General features: G+C 43.9%; 2 protein-coding genes and 1 long non-coding RNA gene across 3 annotated transcripts; 2 read left to right on the top strand and 1 right to left on the bottom strand.

Moving 5' to 3' along the window:
- Window positions 1-2,532: 2,532 nt before the first annotated feature.
- On the top strand, window positions 2,533-5,361 carry LOC111967714 (somatostatin receptor type 2-like). Its single transcript, XM_023993000.2, has one exon. The coding sequence runs from the start codon at window positions 3,152-3,154 to the stop codon at window positions 4,202-4,204; it is 1,053 nt and encodes a 350-aa protein (XP_023848768.1). The 5' UTR covers window positions 2,533-3,151; the 3' UTR covers window positions 4,205-5,361.
- Window positions 5,362-12,867: 7,506 nt separating this feature from the next.
- LOC111967713 (somatostatin receptor type 2-like) lies at window positions 12,868-17,289 on the top strand. The gene is given in 3 exon segments (XM_023992997.2): window positions 12,868-13,356; window positions 14,874-15,670; window positions 15,994-17,289. Coding segments are annotated over 2 exon segments (1,143 nt in total). The 5' UTR covers window positions 12,868-13,356; window positions 14,874-14,944; the 3' UTR covers window positions 16,411-17,289.
- A 351-nt stretch (window positions 17,290-17,640) lies between these two features.
- On the bottom strand, window positions 17,641-19,253 carry LOC139028144 (uncharacterized). The gene is made up of 2 exons (XR_011480334.1): window positions 18,951-19,253; window positions 17,641-18,891 (listed from the first exon to the last, which is right to left on the bottom strand). It is a non-coding gene; the product is annotated as an uncharacterized lncRNA (long non-coding RNA).
- Between the last annotated feature and the right edge of the window lie 4,246 nt (window positions 19,254-23,499).

The following is a 23,499-nucleotide window of genomic DNA, read 5'->3' as shown; positions in this document are numbered from 1 at the left end:
TACATAAACTCTTCCACATTGCTGTTGTGCAAATGAATAGACAACAGGTGGAAATTATAGGCAATTAGCAAGACACCCCCAATAAAGGAGTGGTTCTGCAGGTGGTGACCACAGACCACTTCTCAGTTCTATGCTCTCCTGGCTGATGTTTTGGTCACTTTTGAATGCTGGCGGTGCTTTCACTCTAGTGGTAGCATGAGACGGAGTCTACAACACACACAAGTGGCTCAGTAGTGCAGCCATCCAGAGATGGCACATCAATGCGAGCTGTGGCAAGAAGGTTTGCTGTGTCTGTCAGCGTAGTGTCCAGAGCATGGAGGCACATCCAGGAGACAGCCGTACATCAGGAGACGTGGAGGAGGCCGTAGGAGGCAACAACCCAGCACGACCCGTTCCTTCTTGTGGGAGAATCACACGACAATGGGCCTCAGGATCTCATTACGGTATCTCTGTGCATTCAAATTGCCATCGATAAAATGCAATTGTGTTTGTTGTCCATAGCTTATGCCTGCCCCTACCATAACCCCACCGCCACCATGGGGCACTCTGTTCACAACGTAGACTTCATCAAACCGCTTGCCCACAGGATGCCAATTGAAACCGGGATTCATCTGTGAAGAGCTCACTTCTCCAGAGTGCCAGTGGCCGTGGAAGGTGAGCATTTGCCCACTGAAGTCGGTTACGACACCGAACTACAGTCAGGCCAAGACCCTGTTGAGGACGACGAGCATGCAGATGAGCTTCCCTGAGAATGGTTTCTTACAGTTTGTGCAGAAATTATTTGGTTGTGCAAATCCAGTTTCATCAGCTGTCCAGGTGGCTGGTCTCAGACGATCCCGCAGGTGAAGAAGCCGGATGTMGAGGTCCTGGGTTGGCGTGGTTACACGTGGCCTACAGTTGTGAGGCCGGTAGGACATACTGCAAAATTCTCAAAAARGACGTTGGAGGCGGCTTATGGTAGAGAAATGAACATTCCTMRAGTCAGCATGACAATTGCAGGCTCCCTCAAAACTGTGACATTGTGTTGTGTGACAAAACTGCACATGTTAGAGTGGCCTTTTATTGTCCCCATCACAAGGTGCACCTGTGTGATGATCATGCTGTTTAATCAGTTTCATGATATGCCACACCTGTCAGGTGGATGGATTATCTTGGCAAAGGAGTAATGCTCACTAACAGAGATGTGCACAAAATCTGAGAGAAATACGTTTTTTGTGTGTATGGAAAATTTCTGGGATCTTTTATTTCAGCTCATGAAACATGGAACCAACATTTTACATGTTGCGTTTATATTTTTGTTCAATATWTWTTTTTTAATTGTCTGGTCAAAAAACACAATTTTCGTAGAACGACCCATGTAACAGATGTAACGAGGCACAGGTGATGTCCCTGGTGTTTTATCTTAAAGGCCACTTATTGTCATCTGGAAGAATCAAGGTGGCCTGTGGGTTCTGTGTTCGTGAACTTGACTGTATTTGATCACAAACAAACACCTCTGCACTTTAGTAAGGACATCTCACATACACTATGTGTCTTGTCCATCATAATAGAATGACAAAGTTATCTGTGAAATCCAATGCCTCTGAGAAATTCAGAACATTTAGCTTCATGACACCGAGTGTCTCTAGAGTGGTTACTTCTTTGAAGTAGGCTACTCCTCCTCTGGGGAGGTACCTGATTAGGTATCTTGTACCAAGACTACAAAGGCATTTCTCACTTTACAGGGCCCTGTAAAATGCCAGTCACTAGGAGTTAATGGTTGTGGGGAATGGAAAGTGAGCATTTAGGAAAAGTCGAGAATTTTTATTATTCTCATATACAGGGGATAGTGGATCAGACCGGTAACTATGATGGTACTGAATGTTCCACTCGCCTGAACCACTTTGACACCTGGATGTGTTGATGATGTGCGGGACGTGTTGATGTGCTTGTTCTGTGCTATGCGGCTCCTGGGTCGGTGGGCTGCCGGGGTATTCCAGCTATGCGTGTCTGAGGGGAAACAGGACAGAGGTAATCATTCATCCTGCCTTCTATCTACCCGCCTGCCATCCCCCCACCCACAATGGGCTACATCCTCTCTCTTTCTGTCTCTGTCACTCTCTCACACACTCTCTCTCTCTCTCTCCTCTCTCTCTCCTCTCTCTCCTCTCTCTCGCTCTCTCGCTGTCTCCGTGATGAATGAACTGCCATGGAACAAAGCCAATCAGGGAGAAAAGTACAAGACCAAGACCAAAAAACAACAACCCTGAAAAACCGAGAGGGGCTTCATTCCTGTCAACAGTTCATCCATTAGAGCCAATCTTGAAGTTGGGTGGCCCTAGCTGGGAAGTGGTGGGGTATGTGTGTGGAAGTGCGGGGGTAGTTCAGCTCAGAGTGACCCCACACTGAACTGTAAGGGAGTTAGGAGAGCAGAGGGGTGGTGTGGGTGAGAGAGAAGGATTGGGTGTGTGTGGTGTGGGGGGGGGGGGGGGGGGGGGGGGTGAAGAGAGGAGAGGAAGAAAAAAAAGCAGGAGAGCATTTCTGGAGAGGTTCAGTTATGAAAACAAAAGTATTGTAACAGATGGGGCCAGCTGCACCTTGGAAACAGCATAAAAGCCGGCCGGGAGAGCCAAGGGAGCTTATCAGCCTCACAGGAGAGCCAGAGGGACGCTGACTGACGGGGCTCGCGGAGGCAGACACACACTTTAGCACTGCGGGGGGAGATATAAAAGCACTCTCACACACAGCGTCCAGCCGTCTGGCACACTCCACACTTCACTGAAGGGCTCCATTTGACTTGGGTGTGAGTTTCTCATCACAGAGAATGCTTCCTCCAAAACACCACYGGACTCAACTTGAAAGGTTTTAAAGGAAAAAGAGACAGTTGATTTGGATAGCATATGACCACAAAAATTCCCTCTCTTTAAAGATTGGATGTTTTTTGGGCTAAGTAGCAGCCAGGTTTTGGGGGTACTTTTGTGATGTGGATATTAATGGTGGACGGGCACTGTCAAGCTGTTTGCAGAGGAAAAGATAGAAAGACAGGAAAGTTTTTGAATTCTAACCCACTGTTATTGTGACTATTTTACCACTTTTTATCGTCTTTCATTTTTTTCACATTCTCCACAACTTATCCAAACCAAGTATTGAAAAACTGAGGTATTGAGCGAAGATGGACTCCTCATTCACCTCGGAGATGTTTTACAATGCGGGGTCGATCGCAGCCCCCACCGCCAGTTACCTGGATGAGGACATCTATATGCAGGAGGATCTGGATGTGTTCAGTGTGACCATGGCGGTTCTCTACCTGGTTGTGTGCATCGTAGGGCTGGCCGGGAACACCCTGGTCATTGTGGCCATCTTAAAGCTGGACAAGATGGCTTCCGCCACCACGGTCTACATCTTTAACCTGGCCTTGGCCGACGCCCTCTTCATGGTGGGCCTCCCCTTTATCGCCATCCAGAACTTTCAGAACCACTGGGCCTTCGGGGACCTGGCCTGCAAGCTGGTCATGGTCCTGGACGGCATCAACCAGTTCACCAGCGTCTTCTGCCTGACCGTGATGAGTATTGACCGCTACATGGCGCTGGTCGACCCACTGCGGTTCGCCCGCTGGCGCACGCCCAGGCGGGCCAAGATTGTCAGCGGCTTCCTGTGGCTGTTCTCTCTGCTGCCTGTCCTCCCCATGGCCATTCACTTCTCGGCCAGGGACGGCCTGTGTACGGTGGACCCCCACGTGGCCTCTGACTCCTGGTGGCTGGCCTTCCTCAGCTACACCTTTGTCCTGGGCTTCGCTCTGCCCTCCCTGGTCATGACTGTCTCCTACACTGCCCTGGTGGTCACCCTGAGGACTCACCGTTGCCAGGCCCGCTCCCCAGGCAAGGAGAGCCATTGCCTAGAGACCCAGGTCACCAAGATGGTGGTGGCGGTGGTGCTGGTGTTCGGCGTGTGCTGGCTGCCTTTCTACACCTTCAACTTCTGCTCGCTCTACCGTATGGACCTGGTGCTGACCTTCGCCAGGGGCTTTGAGTTCGTGGTGCTGCTGTCTTACTCCTGGAGCTGTGCCAACCCCATACTGTACGCCTGCCTTTCCGAATCCTTTGGACGCCACTTCCTCACCCTCCTCTGCCCCACCAAAAGGTCTCCCAGCGTGCACTGCAACCCTGACACGGAGCGCTATGACCTCAATGACACGAGCGGGAGGGACATCAGTGTGGTGGCGTAGAGAAGCCAGGAAAACATTTCACATCAGCCCCAAGGTGCAATGTGGAAATGTGAAAACTTTTTTTGTATGTATGTACCGTATGCAAACTTCCCCTATCAATTATTACCTTCATTCTTGTGTATATAAGGAGGTCGGTAAAGATTATATTGCCAAGTGTTTTTCCATACAAGTGTTTCTGTACAGCTGTTGTTTTTCTACTGGATAATAGACTTTATATTTCTTCTCTGCTCTGACTTTTTCTCAAATTTGACTTCTAATACAGCTGTGGTGTGTTGGCCCCGTTGCTCTATCACACCTCTGTCATTTGATTTTCCATAACTCATGAAATGAAGCATAAACGATGTGACAACAGAGAGGCGGTGAAAGGTGGCATGTAAACAAGATAGCCAGCTATGTGTTGCTGGCCAAGACAATGAGCTCCCAGAAGACCCACAGATGTTGACTCAATGACTTTTGGGTGATGTCATGGTTGTCATGGAAGTCAGCTCAGAGTTGATTTCTTTCAGGGGAAATTCTTACTACAGAACTGTTTGGGGTGAGATACGAAGGACAAGACGAAAAGGTGTTTGGTTCATCCCAAGATTAGTCCTATTGGATGTTCATAGAGTAAGAATGTTCACACTGTAACTATGGATGTTTTATACTTATTAAAATGCTTGTTGTATGTGGCTTAATATTTTGAAGTTATTCAGTCTTAACAGGGTACATTTTGTATTAGTTATAATTTAGTCGCTTTTGCCTAAATTAAATAGAGTGTGTTTTCCTGATGGAGGCCGATGAATGAAAAATGTATTACTTTTTGCAAACTTTATGATCAAGCAACTGAGTCTTTATCAAGACAATGGACCAAGAAAATACAAGCGAGAGATTGATGGTATAATCATCATCACAATTCAGATCATAACCACCACCGCCATCGTCATCGACACATTTTTTTGTCGTGTCTTTCATGTTGCAATTAAGCTCAACCAATTGTTATGTCAAATTAGTTTCACATTTTACAAACATTGTTTATGGATACGTATTACACATTGCTGCTTGAATCTCACTCGCTCACTTACTCACCACTGTATTATCACCTTCCTGTTTTAAATATAAAATCCCACATGAGAGAAAGCTAACTGAAGGAATTTTGCATTAAAACATACAAATCACAATGTTGGTTTTTTTCTACTTCTACTTATTCTACTTCGTTACAAAAATAAATCATATGTGAGGCTCAAGTTAGTGAACTACTTAGTTATACAGTATGTGTGTATGACCATAGCCTACCTGGTTTACACTGAGCYTACCAAACATTAGGAACACCTGCTCTTTCCATGACATAGACCAACCAGGTGAATCCAGGTAAAAGCGATGATCCCTTACTGATGTCACTTGTTATATCCACTTCAATCAGTGTAGARGAAGAGGAGGAGACAGGTTAAAGAATGGTTTTCAAGCCTTGAGACAATTGAGATATGGATTGTGTATGTGTACCATTCAGWGKGTGAGTGGGCAAGACAAAATATTGAAGTGCCTTTGAACAGGGTATGGTAGTAGGTGCAGTGTCTCAAGAACTGCAACGCTGCTGGGTTTTTTACACTCAAAAGTGTCCAAGAATGGTCCACCACCCAAAGGACATCCAGCCAATTTGACACAATTGTGGGAAGCATTGGAGTCAACATTGGCCAGCATCCCTGTGGAACGCTTTCGACACCTTGTAGAGTCCATGTCCCGACAAATTGAGGCTGTMTTGAGGGCAAAAGGGGGTGCAACTCAAAATGAGGAAGTGCAACAATATGTTTCTAATGTTTTGTACATTCAGTGTATAAACAGTTTACTTGTGGTGGATTGTGTGMTGAGTTTGCCCTATGAGATGTTCTGACCAACTTTCTGTTACAATTTGTGGTTCTCTGTGAAGCCTAGTCTAGAGCTGCTCTGAGTCTAAATATTTACGACCTGAGCCCTGRACTACGAATCAGGTTTGAAGAGTTCGTTTAGTAACTTTGGTCAGCTCTGAGTTCAACTCGGGATAACCAAGACCATGAAAGTGGCTTACCTTTTAGCCAGGTGAATTTCTATGTCAACGAATCCTTCCATGGCCGTGGGAAGATTGGAGGTGCTGAGCCACGAGTTGAGGACCAATAAAATCTCACAAAGATTGTCATCATCACCTTCATTTGATGAAGACGACTGATRCAATATTTTATTAATCAAATTTGTCGTGTGTAATGTTAGAATACATGTCACATTACACATTTAGTGATGACAGCATTTGCTTCCAAATGTACGTTTTTTTGCACGTTTGTATTTAGAAATGTGCGAAAGGCAAACTGACAGCCGCAACCAACCATAGAAATATAATCCATTAGATGGCAGTTCCCATTCAAGGGACTCCCTAAAAACACAGCACTTCGATACATCTGTACTGAAGTGGCGTGTTTTTATGGAATATCTCCCGTTCAAGTCAAGACTGTCACCCATCGTTAGCGTACCCATGGGTTTAACAGTCAAATTCCCAGGTTTAGAGGTTCCAAAATCCTTCTAGTAATTATATGTCTATGGCCACAACTCAACAAGGTGTTCCACAGATGGAAGAAGGAGCGACAGGAGTGGGAAAAGGGTACTTGTGCATTGAGAAGCACACCAAATCAATATAAAAGCCTAAGTAGATCTAGCTTGCTTCGTAGTATCCCACTCTGCTAACTAGGGACTTGGACTGACTTGTGTCTGGCATGTGGATGGACTATGTTTAAGAAGCAATAAAATATCAAATGTGCAGCGTTTTAAAGTACGTTTTAAGAGGAGTTGACGTTCCACTAGTTAAAATGTGCCCCTCTTTAAGGGTTCACTGACAGATTTCAAACGAGTGTGCTTCTGGTACATTGTCGCTTATTTTTTGTTCTTTTTTACGAGTTCATATTGCAAAGGGAAGACATTCCAAAAGATTCTGAAGTTTTTGTTTTTCTGAAGCACGCTTGATCAATGTCACGGGTCAATAGGGGCATGTTTGCTCATTCTGGGTTTGAACAACATAAAAGGAAGAGAGACTGTGACTAAGGTTGTATATGTGCAGCTCTACGATGTGCCAATCTGTAGGGATTATGGGATTCTGGAAATGGGTCCATGAGGGTCAGTGCAAATAAAYCATCTGAATGGTCATCCTCCAATAAGGTTTTAATGAAAGACTTTGCTTGATGTTGCAGACGATTAGTTTCCCTTGTTATTGTTGCTAGATGCGATCCAACCTTCCCCCTTCAGTAATTAGAAGCAGCTGCTAACTGCCGGTGAGAGACAGTGGTAAAGAATAACAATGGCCATCATGGGAGTGTGGGTGGGAAATGAATCAATAAAGTTCAATCACACAATCTATGTCTAATAGCTGTCAGCTGTCATCAATGACTCTCTCTCTCACGCACACGCACACGCACACGCACACGCACACGCACAGCACCTCCTTTTTCATTCTCAGACAGATATACATTGCATTCTGAAATGATTCAGACCCGTTGACTTTTTCCACATTTTGTTATGTTAAAGCCTTATTCTAAAATGMATTAAATTGTTTTTATCCTTCATCAATCTACAAACAATACACCATAATGGCAAAGATTTTTTTGGTTTGTTGATATTTTGGCAAATGTACTAAAAATTTAAAACTGAAATATTACATTTACATAAGTATTCAGACCCTTTACTCAGTACTTTTTTGAAGCACCTTTGGKAGCGACTACAGCCTCGAGTCTTCTTGGGTATGACGCTACAAGTCCAGTCTGAYGTCCTGAGTGCTCTGGAGCAGGGTTTTATCAAGGATCTCTCTATACTTTGCTCCWTTCATRGTTCCCTCGATCCTGACTAGTCTCCCAGTCCCTGCCACTGAAAAACATCCCCACAGCATGATGCTGCCAGCACAATTCTTCACCGTAGAGATTGTGCCAGGTTTCCTCCAGACGTGACGCTTGYTTTCCATCTTGGTTTCATCTTGGTTTCATCAGACAAGATAGTCTTGTTTCTCATGGTCTGAGAYTTCTTTAGGTGCCTTTAAGCAAAGTCCAAGCAGCTGTCATGTGACTTTTACTGAGGAGTGGCTTCCGTCTGGCCACTCTACCATAAAGGCCTGATTGGTAGAATGCTGCAGAGATGGTTGTCCTTCTGGAAAGTTCTCCAAACTCCACAGAGGAACTCTGGAGCTCTGTCAGAGTGACCATCGGGTTCTTGGTCACCTCCCTGACCAAGACCCTTTTCCCCCGATTACTCAGTTTGGCCGGGCGGCCAGCTTTAGGAAGGGTCTTGGAGGTTCCAAACTTCTTTCATTTACAATTGATGGAAGCCACTGTGTTCTTGGGGACCTTCAATGCTGCAAAAAATTGTTGATAACCTTCCCCAAATCTGTGCCTTGACACAATCCTGTCTCGGAGCTCTGCCGGACAATTCCTTCGACCTCATGGCTTGGTTTTTGCTCTGACATGCACTGTCAACTTTGGGACCTTATATAGACAGATGTGTGCCTTTCCAAATCATGTCCAACCAATTTACCACAGGTGTACGCCAATCAAGTMGTAGAAACATCTCAAGCATGACCAATGGAAACAGGATGCTGTCACACCCTGATCTGTTTCACCTGTCCTTGTGATTGTCTCCACCCCCCTCCAGGTGTCACCCATCTTCCCTATTACCCTCAGTGTATTTATACCTGTGTTCTCTGTTTGTCTTGTCTTGTCTTGCCAAGTCAACCAGCGTTTTTCCAAGCTCCTGTTTTTCCTAGTCTCTTTTCTCTAGTCCTGACCTTTTGCCTGCCCTGARACTGAGCCCGCCTGCCTGACCATTCTTCCTGACCCTGACCTCGAGCCTGCCTGCCGCCTTGTACCGTTTTGACTCTTGCCTGTCCTCGACCTGCCTCTTGCCTTCCCCTCATTGTTCAATAAATATCAGAGACTCGAACCATCTGCCTCCTGTGTCTGCATCTGGGTCTCGCCTTGTGTCGTTATAGATGCACCTGAGCTCAATTTCGAGACTTTTAGCAAAGGGTCTGAATACTTATGTAAATAAGGTATTTTTGTTTTTGTTTTTTATAAATTTGCAAACATTTCTAAAAAACTGTTTTCGCTTTGTCTTTATGGGGTATTGCGTGTAGATTGAGGAAATGTTTTTATATAATGATTTTAGAATAAGGCTGTAACGTAACATAGTATGGAAAAAGGAAAGGTTTCTGAATACTTTCCGAATGCACTGTAAACTGAAATTTAGCGAACAGGCTAAATTCCACTAGATATCACAGCCACAAAGTCAGAACGGTTTGACAACAGATGCCGCACCGGCGGGATAAATTAATAGCCAAATATTACAGCCAATCACAGCACTGATGGGCAAGTAAGTAATACTGTGAAACACTATCATTCCACTATTAGTGGCAGATATATTATGGACATGTTCTGTAATTACAATGCAAAAAACATTTTTTGTAAATGTTTTCTGCCATACTTAGAGTCCCTCTTCTATGCCAGGGTTTCCCAAACTCTGCCCTGGGGTCCCCCCTTGGTGCACATTTTGGGTTTTGCCATAGCGCTACACAGCTGATTCAATAATCAAAGCTTGACGATGAATGGTTATTTGAATCAGCTGTGTAGTGCTGGGGCAAATAACAAAATGTGCACCAAAGGGGGCCCCRAGGGCAGAGTTTGGGAAACCCTGCTCTATGCTACCATTTGGGTTTAACCAAAGAATACAACTCTAATTGAATATGAAGATATGGCATTGCAATTGCTGCTTTCTGAACCAAGAGATTTTTTTAGCACATTCCTGGAAAATATCGATCATAGAATTGCCCTGACTCTGCAAAGGGGCTGTACTATTTGGAGAGTCAGTGCATACCATGGTCATGACGATATCGGAATCCTTGTGTGTCCCGGTCCTGTGGTGTCAAAGAATCACAACGCGTCCCCTTAACGCGCCACACTCTCTGCAACATTTTGCGAGGGAAGACATAGAGAGCAAAGAGAGATTCAACGTTATGGACGTGTGGGAAATAAAAAAGCAGATGACCCGAGATGTGAAGATGACATGCCTCCAACTCAGCCCAGAGCGGGGTGTCCTTCAGATGCAAAGTAGTTCCCCACGGCCTCTGGCCCTCGATCCTGGCGCAAGCCCCCACGCATCRACTCCAGCATCCTTACAGACAACTSACAGTGGTTATGAGATAGATWATTTCAGTTTCAAAATACRTTCATTTGTAAAGTTGCTAAGGCCACCAATGAAGGATGGGAAGCTTCAGGGTGCAAAATGATTCATCACAAAACCTTGATGTTGTTAAAGAGCATGGGTTTTTAAATACCCACATTTTGTGGAATGGCATGATTTATGCATCAGAGATTTGAAATGGTGGTCAACTGTTGGTCCAGCAGCCAACCCATTGTTAAGGTTTGATAATATTGCTTTAGGACCTGGTGGACACCTTTGAATGGGTGCAGGCTGTTTTTTTTGTGGTGGGGGGGGGGGCTAGAGTTTGAGGTGCTTGGGTAACTGTGATCTTTAAGCAGTTCGGCTCATTGGATTGGTCAGAGTTATGTTTGGATTTGTTACGTGATATGGAGGTTTTTGGCATTACAGCAGGCGTAACATAATGATGAAAATCCAGGACACTCAAATTAGTATGATATGGTTACATAAGACTGGTGATTACTTAAGGCAAAAATGAAAGGAGGGAGAGAGGGAAGGAAGGTGGATGTATAACGCTAACTTCTAGCAACCAAACTTCTAGCAACCGAAAGGTTTGAATCTCATCACGGACAACTTTTGTATTTAAGCTAATTAGCAACTATGCAACTACTTTGCAACAGCTTATCATGTTAGCTAACTCTTCCCCTAAGCGTAACCTTAACCATTTAACCATTTAACCAAACTCCTAACCTTAAACCTAACCTTAACCCCTAACTCTTAGCCTAGCTAACATTAGCCACCTAGCTAACGTTAGCATTAGCCAACTAGCCACTTATCTAACGTTAGCATTAGCCGACGTTAGCCACAACAACTTGGAATTCGTAACATATCATATGTATTGCAAATTCGTAACATATTGTATGAATTGTAATTTGTAACATATCATACAAAATAGATGATGAACAACCACAAATTAATACATGCCATACCAAACATAACATATCATACTAATTTGAGTGTCCCAGATTTTAGTTTAGTATGTCTACCCCTGAGTTCAGGTTGGTTCCAGAGTAGAGACCAATAGTCACTACTGGAATTTAAAACTGGCGGTGTCTGCTGTGGCAGGAGGGAAGGTGCCAGTTACCTGAATGTCCTGTATTATATTTATATTGTTTTGGCTTAAGAATAGAATTGACGAGTAGAATCTTATAGTATTTTATTTCAACATTCTTATAAGATGTAATCCCTCAARGTTCATCTCAAAGTGCATTTCTGTCACGCCCTGGCCTTAGTTCTCTTTGTTCTCTTTATTATTTTGGTTAGGTCAGGGTGTGACGAGGGTGGTTTGTGTGTTTTTGTCTTCTGTCTTTGTGTTCTGCACCAGATAGGACTGTCTCTGTTTTCACGTTTGTTATTTTGTATTTTGTATAGTGTTCACGTTATCGTCTCTTTGTTTATTAAACATGTTGAACACTAGCCGCGCTGCATTTTGGTCCCCTCCTTCACCAACGGAAGAAAACCGCTACAATTTCTCTCTGGAATAAGAACCAGACAAACTTTGCCTTTTGATGAAGCCGAAGGGCCCCCGGCCACTAGGGCTCTCAATCTACTGTTGAGAGTTAGAATAGTAGAATACACAAGGTGCAATTTCAACATTTGACTGTGCTTCAGCAGTTTTRCTCTTGTTATGTCAGTCATTGACAGTCACTCAATTAGCCATGTCAGCTWACAATGTTTAGATTGGTAAGTTAGTCTAGCCAGCTATCTAAACATGGCCGAATACCGACACGGCACGCAGGGCAAGAACCCAGGGGCCCTGACCTCCAGGGGGRCCCCATTGATTTTMTTAGTCACTCTCACTCAGATATCAGTAACATGGTATAAGTATGGGCAAAATGTGTAGAATTGCAGGAAATTAGCTTTAAAACTGCAAAAAATGTCTCTCCATCCCATGGCAAAATGTGTAGAAGTGCKGATTTTTTCTCTCCATGGCAAAATTAGTAGGATTGCATCACTTTAAAAAATATATACATGTAGATACCAAGGTCTGTGTGGCTTTCTCCATTGCTAACATTTAACACTTACTTTGATATCAGCTCTACGTTAACTCAAAAACTGTTGTCTTGGTGAGTGAAAGCTTACTGGAGAGTTTGTTACTTTGTTCAAAGCTTTTAACKGTGTTTAGGTCCAGAACGCTTGTGGCTACCAAATCTTTTCAGAATAATTTCTCCTTTTGTGGTTCAATATAACGTCTGGTTGCACACAATCTGTCGTATTGTAGCTCTCGTATAAACACAGAAAATGCTCCGGTCTGGGTGACTGAGGCAACCGTTACAATTAAGGTCATTAGTATGAGCACATATCCCCCTACAAAATATCAGAGCGAGGAACTCTATGGCAGTTTCCTTCACGCAGGTCGATGTCCAGACACTGACGCACAACCCTAACCCTGTTGGGGGAGTTTGGTGAGGAGGGGGGGAGGAGGGGGCGAGAGTATAGCGGATCCGCAGCTCCATCTGCATGCAGAGAGAAACCTGAAGAAAACGCGCACTCATCCATCATCCAATTCCACTGATCGCAGAAGTGAATGCACCGCTCATCTGGGCGCTGAACCGCCTGCGCATCAGTCCTCCTGCTAGAACAGATTTCGCATTAGCTTTGGCCACGGATTCAGCGCCAGTAAGCTACTTTTGGATACATCAGTTACTCAAAACTATCTACAAATGATTTACACAATTTTGTATTGCTGAGGTATTTAAAAGAAAAATGTAATATATACTATATTGCCTATTTGACATATTAGACATACCTGTTATGTGGCAATGACCGTCACCACTTTGGCGCACAAGATACCACTGTGCGCAATGGGAGAACAGGTGTATTATATGTTAAGTGGAAGCCACAGGGCAGAATGCTGCCTTCCGTTGGATTTTCAGTGATGGMCAGAATACTCTTGGCTGAAATTAAACCATTCCAAAATGGATCTAATGTGACGTTAAAGTTTACAAATAAAGGTAAGTTTAAAGCTGTACATACATTTTGAAATTGTACATGTGCTATTAACAAATAATAAGCCAATTAACTGTGATCTTGGTTTTGGCAAAATGCATGCTCAATAATAGTAATAGTCTACCATATGAATAACTAATGTATATTTTTTTTTTATGGAAACTTCTTTAGTTTAATTGACACCTTCTGTTCAATGTTCTACAAGCGCATCTGTAATTTTATAGTCTACTCAAGGTTATTTCTCGTGCGCGTTTGTGTGCCATTGTGCGTGKTGTTGAATTTTAATGCCTGCAATGTACCATCATTTTTACTTGACATATACAATTAATTGAATGTTAGTGTCCACCTTTGGTAGCCAAACAGATCAAACAATAAATGAATATAAAATAAACTCTCCAGCAATATTGAACAAAAAACATTACAATGTGAAGTCTGTTTTGGCGTGAGAAACATTTTAGAATGATAGAAGACAGACTAATCATAACCACCTTGCATTTATGAGACCAATATTTCTGCATAAAATAAATAGAATCAATACTGAACAAGTGTAATCTAATTTCTGCAACAAAAAAATAATCTAGTCATTGTTCTCACAATTGCCTASTGGGTACGTTTTAAAACGATCTATAAATATAAAAACAAAACCTGAACTCTTAAGAAAATTACTACSACTGTCTGTGATTAGAGCGCAAAGGTTTCCCATGTAGTGCACCCGGCTCCTCACCTCCAGAACAATCCAATAGAGGGCCTGCACTTGCGCAATAAACCCGGATCCACAGATGCCAAACAATAACAACATCCTGACCCGTGCCCTGCAAATATATTGTATCCCAAAATGAAACATTTCCAATGGTTTTGTTTTTCTAAGTAAATCATCTCTCAGCAACCACAAACACATGGGCGATGAAAAGGTTCAACWTTAGTTTGCCATTGTCTGGTCCTTATCAATAAATAAACACAGTTTAGTGCAAAACAAATGGATCATTTGCATCAGAGAGTAGTTTCATTACAACACCCAGAGGAATCCCGTCCTCTGGGAGTAGCATTGGAAAATGCACCATAGCCTAAAACTATAGCATAGCGCTGATCCTATCCACCATTTATTTCTGCTGAGGAATCAATGGCTGTTTTTCCAAAGGGTCTAACATCAACTTGAGGTTGTTTGTCCAATCCAGATCAATGAAATCAACATTTGTCATCAGTATGTACAGTACACATAGCTGCTGCTAGACACAGTGGAAGAGACACAGGGGTATGAAGTCCCAACCGTTCAACACATTCAAGTTTTTAAAAACTAGCCTATAAGTGATGGGCAGGCTTTATTAAGTAACTTCATGTTGCTTGAAAGACAGTCATAAACCCTTATATAGTATAGGCTAACAGTTGCCATGGTGCTTGGAAGGAATGTATTCTCCTTCATCATGGTGTTGCTCGGTTGTCACCCGCTCTGTTGTTATCTCTCTCTCCATTCTCTCTCTCTCTCTCTCCATTCTCTCTATCTCTCTATGTACTGTGCACTCAGGTGGGATGTGACACTAGTGTCCCCTATCTCAACCCTGAGACAGACTCAACCCAGCCCTCCTCCCTGTCAGTATGGATCTCTGGCCTCTCCTCCCATCATCCCCCAATCTCTCCCTCCCCGAGCCCCTGTACTACGACAGCTACTTCCCAGGGAACGAGTCCGACCTGGGGTCCCGGAATGACACTCCTGACGAGACCCAACAGGTCTTCGACAAGACCAGCTCCGTGGTCATTACCTTCATCTACTTCATGGTCTGCGCCGTGGGCCTGACGGGCAACACCTTGGTGATCTATGTCATCCTGCGCTARGCCAAGATGAAAACAGTCACTAACATTTACATCCTGAACCTGGCCGTGGCTGACGTCCTCTGTATGCTGAGTCTACCCTTTATCGCCATGCAGCTGGCCCTGGTCCACTGGCCCTTCGGCGCCGTGCTCTGCCGCCTGGTCATGACCGTGGACTGCCTCAACCAGTTCACCAGCATCTTCTGCCTCACGGTCATGAGCATCGACCGCTACCTGGCCGTGGTCCACCCCATAAAGTCCACCAAGTGGCGGAAGCCACGCGTGGCTAAGATCATCAACCTGACCGTGTGGGGAGTGTCCCTGCTGGTCAACCTGCCAATCATGATCTTCAGCGGTCTGATGCCCAATAAGAACCAGGCGTGGGTGTGTACCATTGTGTGGCCAGAGCCTCAGGAGAACTATCAGACGGCCTTCATGTTCTACACCTTCTTCCTGGGCTTCTTCCTGCCGCTCACCGTCATCTGCCTCTGTTACCTGCTCATCATCGTCAAGGTGAGCTCCTCCTCCCTATTAATGGTGTTTTATTCTCAAGTTCATTCTCAGTTACTTCTTTGGTGAAGTTCTCCCACCTATTCTGATATAGTATTTATTGACCTGTAATCTAGCATTATAGAGATACGGTGTCTTCAGAAAGTACTCACACCACCCTTGACTTATGACTTATTCACATTTTGAATTCCGTCTGTAACGCAACAAAATGTGCAAAAAGTCAAGGGGTGTGAATACTTTCTGAAGGCACTGCAGGTACAGTTGCGGCATCGATGAAGGGAGTACCAATAACAAAGGATGTGTCCCCTCTCTCCCCGGGCCACTAGGTGAAGTCGTCAGGCGTGCGCGTGGGCTCAACTAAGCGTAAGCGCTCGGAGAGGAAGGTGACCAGAATGGTGTCAATCGTAGTTGCCATGTTCGTGCTCTGCTGGCTGCCCTTCTACGTGTTCAACGTCACCTCGGTGACGGGCACCATCAACACCACGRCCGTCCTCAAGAGCACCTTTGAGTTTGTGGTGGTGCTGGGCTACGCCAACAGCTGTGCCAACCCCATCCTGTACGCCTTCCTGTCGGACAACTTCAAGAAGAGCTTTCAGAACGTTCTGTGCTTGAAGAAGGTGGCGGGCCTGGATGAAGCGGAGCGCAGCGACAGCCGAATGGAGCGGACGCGCATGGTCAAAGACGCCACCGCAGAAACGCACAACGCAGCGCTGCTCAACGGCGAGCTGCAGACCAGTATATGACCTGTTTGCCAGAGTGTGTAAAGGGAGTGTGTGCGACAGTGTTTGTGTGGGTGCTTGCTTGCACGTGTACGTGCGTGTGTGCAGGTATGAAATCCGCATAGTACTCGGTTCATCTGAGGTGGRCGTGAGGCTGCTTGTAAGTATCGTCACCCTGAACAGATGGATGGTCCTCTGCCCACTACCAGAGTGTATGTGGACGAGTTAGATMGACTAGTCATATTAACATCACTCTTCTATAAACAGCTGGGCAGTGGCCCAGGCACCAAGTGGGTCCATACTGTCTTTTACAACATAACTGTCAAGATCCGTCTTGGAAAACAGAGAAAAAGATTGATTTGAAGAAGACGAAAAAGATCTATCATGTTTCATTGACATGGATTGATTCATACTGTCTTGAGGGCAGGATATAAGAGAAAGAACACCTTTGATAAAGCATCTTATTTATTGATAAGGAAGATGTTACTCACCAAGTCAGATCCCCTTTGACTGAAGCTGGAGACTAGAATTTTGCATCCAGGAAGGTTGGAAATCCTATCTGACTGCCTCCGTGAAGCTTCTCTGGCTTCAGACAAGACAATCTCGTCTTGATGTATGTACAGTGCCTTCAGAAAGTATTCACACCCCTTTACTTATCCACATTTTGTTGTGTTCCCGCCTGAATTTAAAATGGGTTCAATTGAGTGTGTGTCACCGGCCTACACACAATACCCCATCATGTCAAAGTTAAACAAGTATTCAACCCCTTTGTTATGYCAAGCATAAAAATGTGCTTAACAAGTCACATACAGTAATACGTTGCGTGGACTCACTCTGTGTGCAATAATAGTGTTTAACATTATTTTTGAATGAGTACCTCATCTCTGTACCTCACGCATACAATTATCAGTAAGGTCCCTCAGTCGAGCAGTGAATTTCAAACACAGATTCAACCACATTGACCAGTGAGGTTTTCCAATGCCTRGCAAAGAACGGCACCTATTGAATGGTTAAAATAAAAACAAAGCAGACATTTAATATCCCTTTGAGCATGTTGAAGTTATTAATTACACTTTGGACGGTGTATCAATAAACCAAGTCACTACAAAGATACAGGCGCCCTGCCTAACTCAGTTGCCAGAGAGGAAGGAAACCGCTCAGAGATTTCACCATAAGGCCAATGGTGACATTAAAACAGTTACGGAGTTTAATGCATGTGATAGGAGAAAACTGAGGATCAACAACATTGTACTGTAGTTACTCCACAATACTAAACTAATTGACAGACTGAAAAGAAGGAAGCTTGTACAGAATAAAAATATTCCAAAACATGCATCCTGTTTGCAAAAAAAAGGCACTAATGTAAAACTGCAAAAAAATGTGGCAAAGAAATTAACTTAATGTCTTGAATAAAAAGCGTTATGTTTGGGGCAAATCCAATACTACACATCACTGAGTACCACTCTTCATATTTTCATGCATGGTGGTGGCTGCATCATGTTATGGGTATGCTTGTCATCAGCAAGGACTAGGGAGTTTTTTTAGGATAAAAAGAAACAAGCTAGAGCTAAGCACGTGGYAAATCCTAGAGGAAAACTTGGTTCAGTCTGCTTTCCAACCGACACTGGGAGACAAATTCACCTTTCAGAAGGACAATAACCTAAAATACAAGACCAAATACACACTGGAGTTGCTTACCAAGATGACATTGAATGTTCCTGAGTGGCCTAGTTACGGTTTTGACTTAAATTGGCTTGAAAATCTATGGCAAGACTTGAAAATGGCTGTCTAGCAATGATCAAGAACCAACTTGACAGAGCTTGAATAATTTATAAAAGAATAATGTGTAATATTGTACAATCCAGGTGTGCAAAGCTCATAGAGACTGACCCAGAAAGACTCAAAGCTGTAATACCTGCCAAAGGTGATTCTAACATGTATTGACTCAGGGGTGTGAATACTTATGTAAATTAGATATTTCTGTATTTAACTTTCAATCCATTTGCAAACATTTCAAAAAAAAAACAATCACTTTGTTATTACTCCGTTTTGTGTGTAGATGGGTGAGAAAAACATATATTTAATACATTTTGAATTGTAACACAGGTTGTAACACAACAAAATGTGGAATAAGTCAAGGGGTATGAATACTTTCTGAAGGCACTGTAGACATGGTTTTCTGTGATGTGTGTTTGTTCTCCTTGTAAAACCCAGTTTAGTTTTGATCACACACTATGTTTACTGCCCCTTGTTGAATGGTAGTAACCATTCATCTGTAGGAAGTCATTACTCTCTGATTTATATTTGGCTCAGACCTTAGATGCTAGCACAGCCAATAACGGGCAGAATAAGAGAGGATGCATGCGAATGAGAGAGAGGAGTGGTAGCAGCAATGGAAATAATTGCTTATTATCAGTTTATTGCTCTTTTTGTCCCTTTGCTTCTTCCTTTATTTATAGAATTTCAGAATACGAGAACAGAAAAACAGTACAACATCCCCAACCCCTAAGATCTAAGCACTTCTCGACTGGACACTTAGCGTGGTCGACTGGAAATGAAGGGACATGTTTTTTAGCAAAGCTGTGAGTTTGCAGGTACCTAAAAAAGTGGGTGTTGGGAATATTATTGGTCAACCCTCAGAGTTTTGAATGAGCCGATGTGTCAATCTGCGATGCCGGGAAGACATGATTAGATGTTAAAGGGGAGAAAGAAGCACTTTGGTTGTTTAAGGCAATTTTCGGGAATTGGGACCAGARTTTTTAAGTTCTTGACAATGGGATTCAAAACATGGGTGCCAAGGTTCATGGGCAGTGGGGAGCACAGGAACGAGACAGGAGAAGTTGGAAGGCTTGACTGTAGCTCCATGAAAGCCCAAATTGGACCATCCTTGTTTTCAAATGTCGAAACCAAATAAACACATTTGGATATATTTGCTGACCAGTGGTAGTGTAAAAAATTGGAAAGGCCCAGCCCGCCTGCAGGTTTAGGTCTATCTAGATATATCTCTCTCATTTGTGGATTTTACTTATCCCCAAACAGTGTCAGATTGCATCACAACCTATCATTGTCAATATGATAGTGTTGGAATAAGGCAGATGGGACTGATCCCTTCTGTTAGTGAACCTTTCACCTCACACATGCAAACGCGCACACACACACACACACACACACACACACACACACACACCACACACACACACACACACACACACACACACACACACACACACACACACACACACACACACACACACACACACACACACACACACACACATGTCCTCTCCGACATGGGCGGTTCATATACCTACTGTATACAGTTCATAATCTGGTATAAACATTTTCCCTTCTGCTGTCAGCACAAGGTGGCTTAAAGGCGATATATGCTCCTAGCATAACAAACTGTCATGGGGCCAATCTTGTTGATACTCAGCAGAATGAGTTGTGTGTCTGCGTCAATTCAATGCTTTCAGAGTGACACTGATGTTTTCTGAATGGACAGCATTGCATCATGGAGTGATGATACCTAGCCAAAGGAGCGGGGGAGCTATAGCTGCCTGTTTTGGTTGGTAGAGAGATGGGTGGGCTTCAATACCACAGTCCAAGGGCAACGTTGTTATCTCTCCAATGTGTACGGATGGGGAATCCATGGTTATGTGTTTGTGTGTGCCCGTGTACTTGCCTGCCTTCCTGTGTGTGTGTTTAAGTGTGTGTGTATGTGTGTTTAAGTGTGTATCTCATGTATTTTCTCTGGAAGGCCTTAACGTGTTAGCGTGTGTGTGAGCCACAAATTTCACAGCCCCATTAAAGTGATGAAATCAGGCGTTGTAATTAGCATCATTATGCCAGAGGCGCGAGAAGCTCTCGCTCATGTACAGTAGGTTATGTAGGCCTGTAGATAGATTTAACCCAAGAGGAGGAGGGTTTAGTATAGCGCACGGAGGATGGAACCTAAGCCTTCTCTCTATGTGTTGTTCATTTGTGAAGGGCTAGAACGTGCTAACCTTCGGGTGCACCGTTCAAAATGAACTGTCTATATATCGCTGAATCCCTACCTTGTCCCTGTACACACACACACACACACACACACACACACACACACACACACACACACACACACACACACACACACACACACACACACACACACACACACCACACACACACACAGACACACAGACACACAGACAGAGTTCCAGACACATTGAGGAGAACAAGTGATGAGTACACAACCATTAGGATTCTCCGTCACCAATGCTTGCTCCTGTTACAGAGGAGCAGGGGTCTTAAATGAGAACAAGGAGAGCAGATATAAGATATGAGGTCATATATTTGTCTACAGTAAGCACTATTGTCTCTTATGTGGGAGCAATGCTTTCTCTCTTGGTCGCTTGCTTTCCTTCAGCTTGCAAAACAGTAAGCGCCGTGTAAAATGTTGTTAATGACGTGTCATAATGTGTTTATTGTCACGTGTGAGTTCTCAGATGGATTATGGTTTATTGGACAGTAATTATCTGCACTTTCGTAATACAGAGCAATTTGTGTGTGTGTGTGTGTGTGGTGTGTGTGTGTGTGTGTGTGTGTGTGTGTGTGTGTGTGTGTGTGTGTGTGTGTGTGTGTGTGTGTGTGTGTGTGTGGGTGTGTGTGTGTGTGTGTGTGTGTGTGTGTGTGTGTGTGTGTGTGTGTGTGTGGTGGTGTGGGGACTGGTCGTTGACGCTTGATGTCACTCATCCTTTCTGTTGCCATAACTCATGGTTATGGTATGTACAAAATACTGTGTCAATGTGCACATATTTATCTATCTAGTCTATTCATTACTACGTATCAGTTGTGCTAGTGTTCCATTAAAATGGACTTAATTAGTGAATGAAGCGCCCAGTGAACGCTCCTGAACCTTAAACAATCCTTATATTATAGATGGTCATCTGGAGAGATGACATGTATACAGTACATTTGTATATGTAATGATTACTAACTGAACAAACTAGCCACAGCGAGTTAGAGGAAGGGGTCGAACACGGTCATACACTGTACTCAAACACAGTCTTTCCATTAAGTAAACAGGATGTTAATGTTTAAAAGAAACCACAAAATGCAGAGGTCAAACCATGCCATCCCCTCCATCATGTCAAGTGTCTGTCTCTCAGGTTCAAGTGTCACAAGTGGTTGAACTCGAAACGATACAGGGGTAATATACTATTGAATGTCAGTGAAATGAAGGAGCACAGTACTCATCATCAGACCAACAGTATTTTTCTCACAGTGTTTTTCTCCATATCAGCTGCTCTTCTTGCGCTCCGAGGTGCAATGCAGTAGCCCGGTCCAAGATCTGTTTGTGCTCTTGCCAACCACCTCTGTCATTGTCAAACAAAACACGTCTGGCCTGGCAACGAGTGACAAGGAGTTGGCATGATAGCATAAACAGACTGGCACTCAGGCTAACATATGCAGTTGAATACAGAGCATATCCCTGCTCAGCAAGTGAAATGATTATATATAGTCATTGTGATTGTTGTGATAAAGTCTTTTTTTTATGTAGTTATAATAAATAATAATAATACATTTAATTTATAATGCGCTTATTGAAAAACACCCTCAAAGTGCTAAAATGTTATATGAGGTAGTCTACTGGGGCTGGAAATAGTTGGGGTATGGGGTCGTAATTTACTGGGATCGTAATTTACTGACCAAAGACAGTTACAGGTACAATGTACAGAACACTACAATGTGCAGGTAACTGCCAAAATAAAGGAAACACTTGAGTAAATGAGGGATACAAATTATATTGAAAGCAAGTGCTTCCACACGGGTGTGGTTCCTGAGTTCCTTAAGCAATTCAAATCAATGCTTAGTGTCATGTATAAAAATGCCCAGTTGCATTTTAGAGATCTCAGTGGTCTAGAAATCTCAGTGACTTTGAAAGAGGGGTCTCAAAGGAGCAAATCAAATCACATTTTATTTGTCACATGTGCCAAACACAACAGGTGTAGATCTTACCGTGAAACGCTTACTTACAAGCCCTTAATCAAGTTAAGAAAATATTTACTAAATAAACTAAAGTAAAAAAATATATAAAAATTAACACAATAAAATAACAATAACAAGGRTATATAAGGGGGTACCGGTACCGAGTCAATGTGCGAGGGTACAGGTTAGTCGAGGTAATTTTTACCTGTAGGGTAGGTGTAAAGTGGCTATGCATAGATAATAAACAGTGAGTAGCAGCAGTGTAATTAGTCCGGGTGGCCATTTTATTAATTGTTCAGCAGTGGCTTAGGGGTTGAAGCTGTTAAGGAACCTTTTGGACGTAGSCTTGGTGCTCCGGTACCGCTTGCCGTGCGGTAGCAGAGAGAACAGTTCATGACTTGGGTGACTGGAGTCTTTGACAATTTTTTGGGCCTACCTCTGGCACAGCCTAGTATATAGGTCCTGGATGGCAGGGAGCTTGGCCCCAGTGATGTACTGGGCCGTACGCACTACCCTCTGTAGCGCCTTACGGTTGGCTGCCGAGCAGTTGCCACTCCACTTGGGTGATGCAACCCGTCAGGATGCTCTCGATGTAGCAGATGTAGAACTTTTTGAGGATCTGGTGACCCATGCCAAATCTTTGCAGTCTTCTGAGAGGGAAAAGGTGTTGTTATGCCCCCTTCACGACTGTCTTGGTGTGTTTGGACCATGATTGTTGGTTGGTGATGTGGACACCAAGGAACTTGAAACTCTCGACCCGCTCCACTACAGCCCCGTCGATGTGAATGGGGGCATGTTCGGCCCATCTTTTCCTGTAGTCCACGATCAGCTCCTTTGTCTTGCTCATGTTGAGGAAGAGGATGTTGTCCTGGCACCACACTGCCAGGTCTCTGACCTCCTCCCTATAGGCTGTCTAATTGTTGTCGGTGATCTGTTGTGTCTACAGCAAACTTAATGATGGTGTTGGAGTCGTGCTTAGCCACGCAGTCGTGGGTGAACAGTGAGTACAGGAGGGGACTAAGCACCCACCCCTGAGGGGCCCCCGTGTTGAGYATCCYCGTGGCTTATGTGTTGTTGCCTACCCTTACCACCTGGGGGCGYCCCGTCAGGAAGTCCAGGATCCAGTTGCAGAGGGAGGTGTTTAGT

Source organism: Salvelinus sp. IW2-2015, linkage group LG8 (genome assembly GCF_002910315.2).
Source record: "Salvelinus sp. IW2-2015 linkage group LG8, ASM291031v2, whole genome shotgun sequence".
Lineage (NCBI taxonomy): Eukaryota > Metazoa > Chordata > Actinopteri > Salmoniformes > Salmonidae > Salvelinus > Salvelinus sp. IW2-2015.
This window is presented reverse-complemented; position numbering and strand designations above follow the sequence as displayed.

Excerpts from the sequence above, each read along its gene's own strand:
- LOC111967714 (XM_023993000.2), top strand. The coding sequence starts at position 3,152 with ATGGACTCCTCATTCACCTCGGAGATGTTTTACAATGCGGGGTCGATC.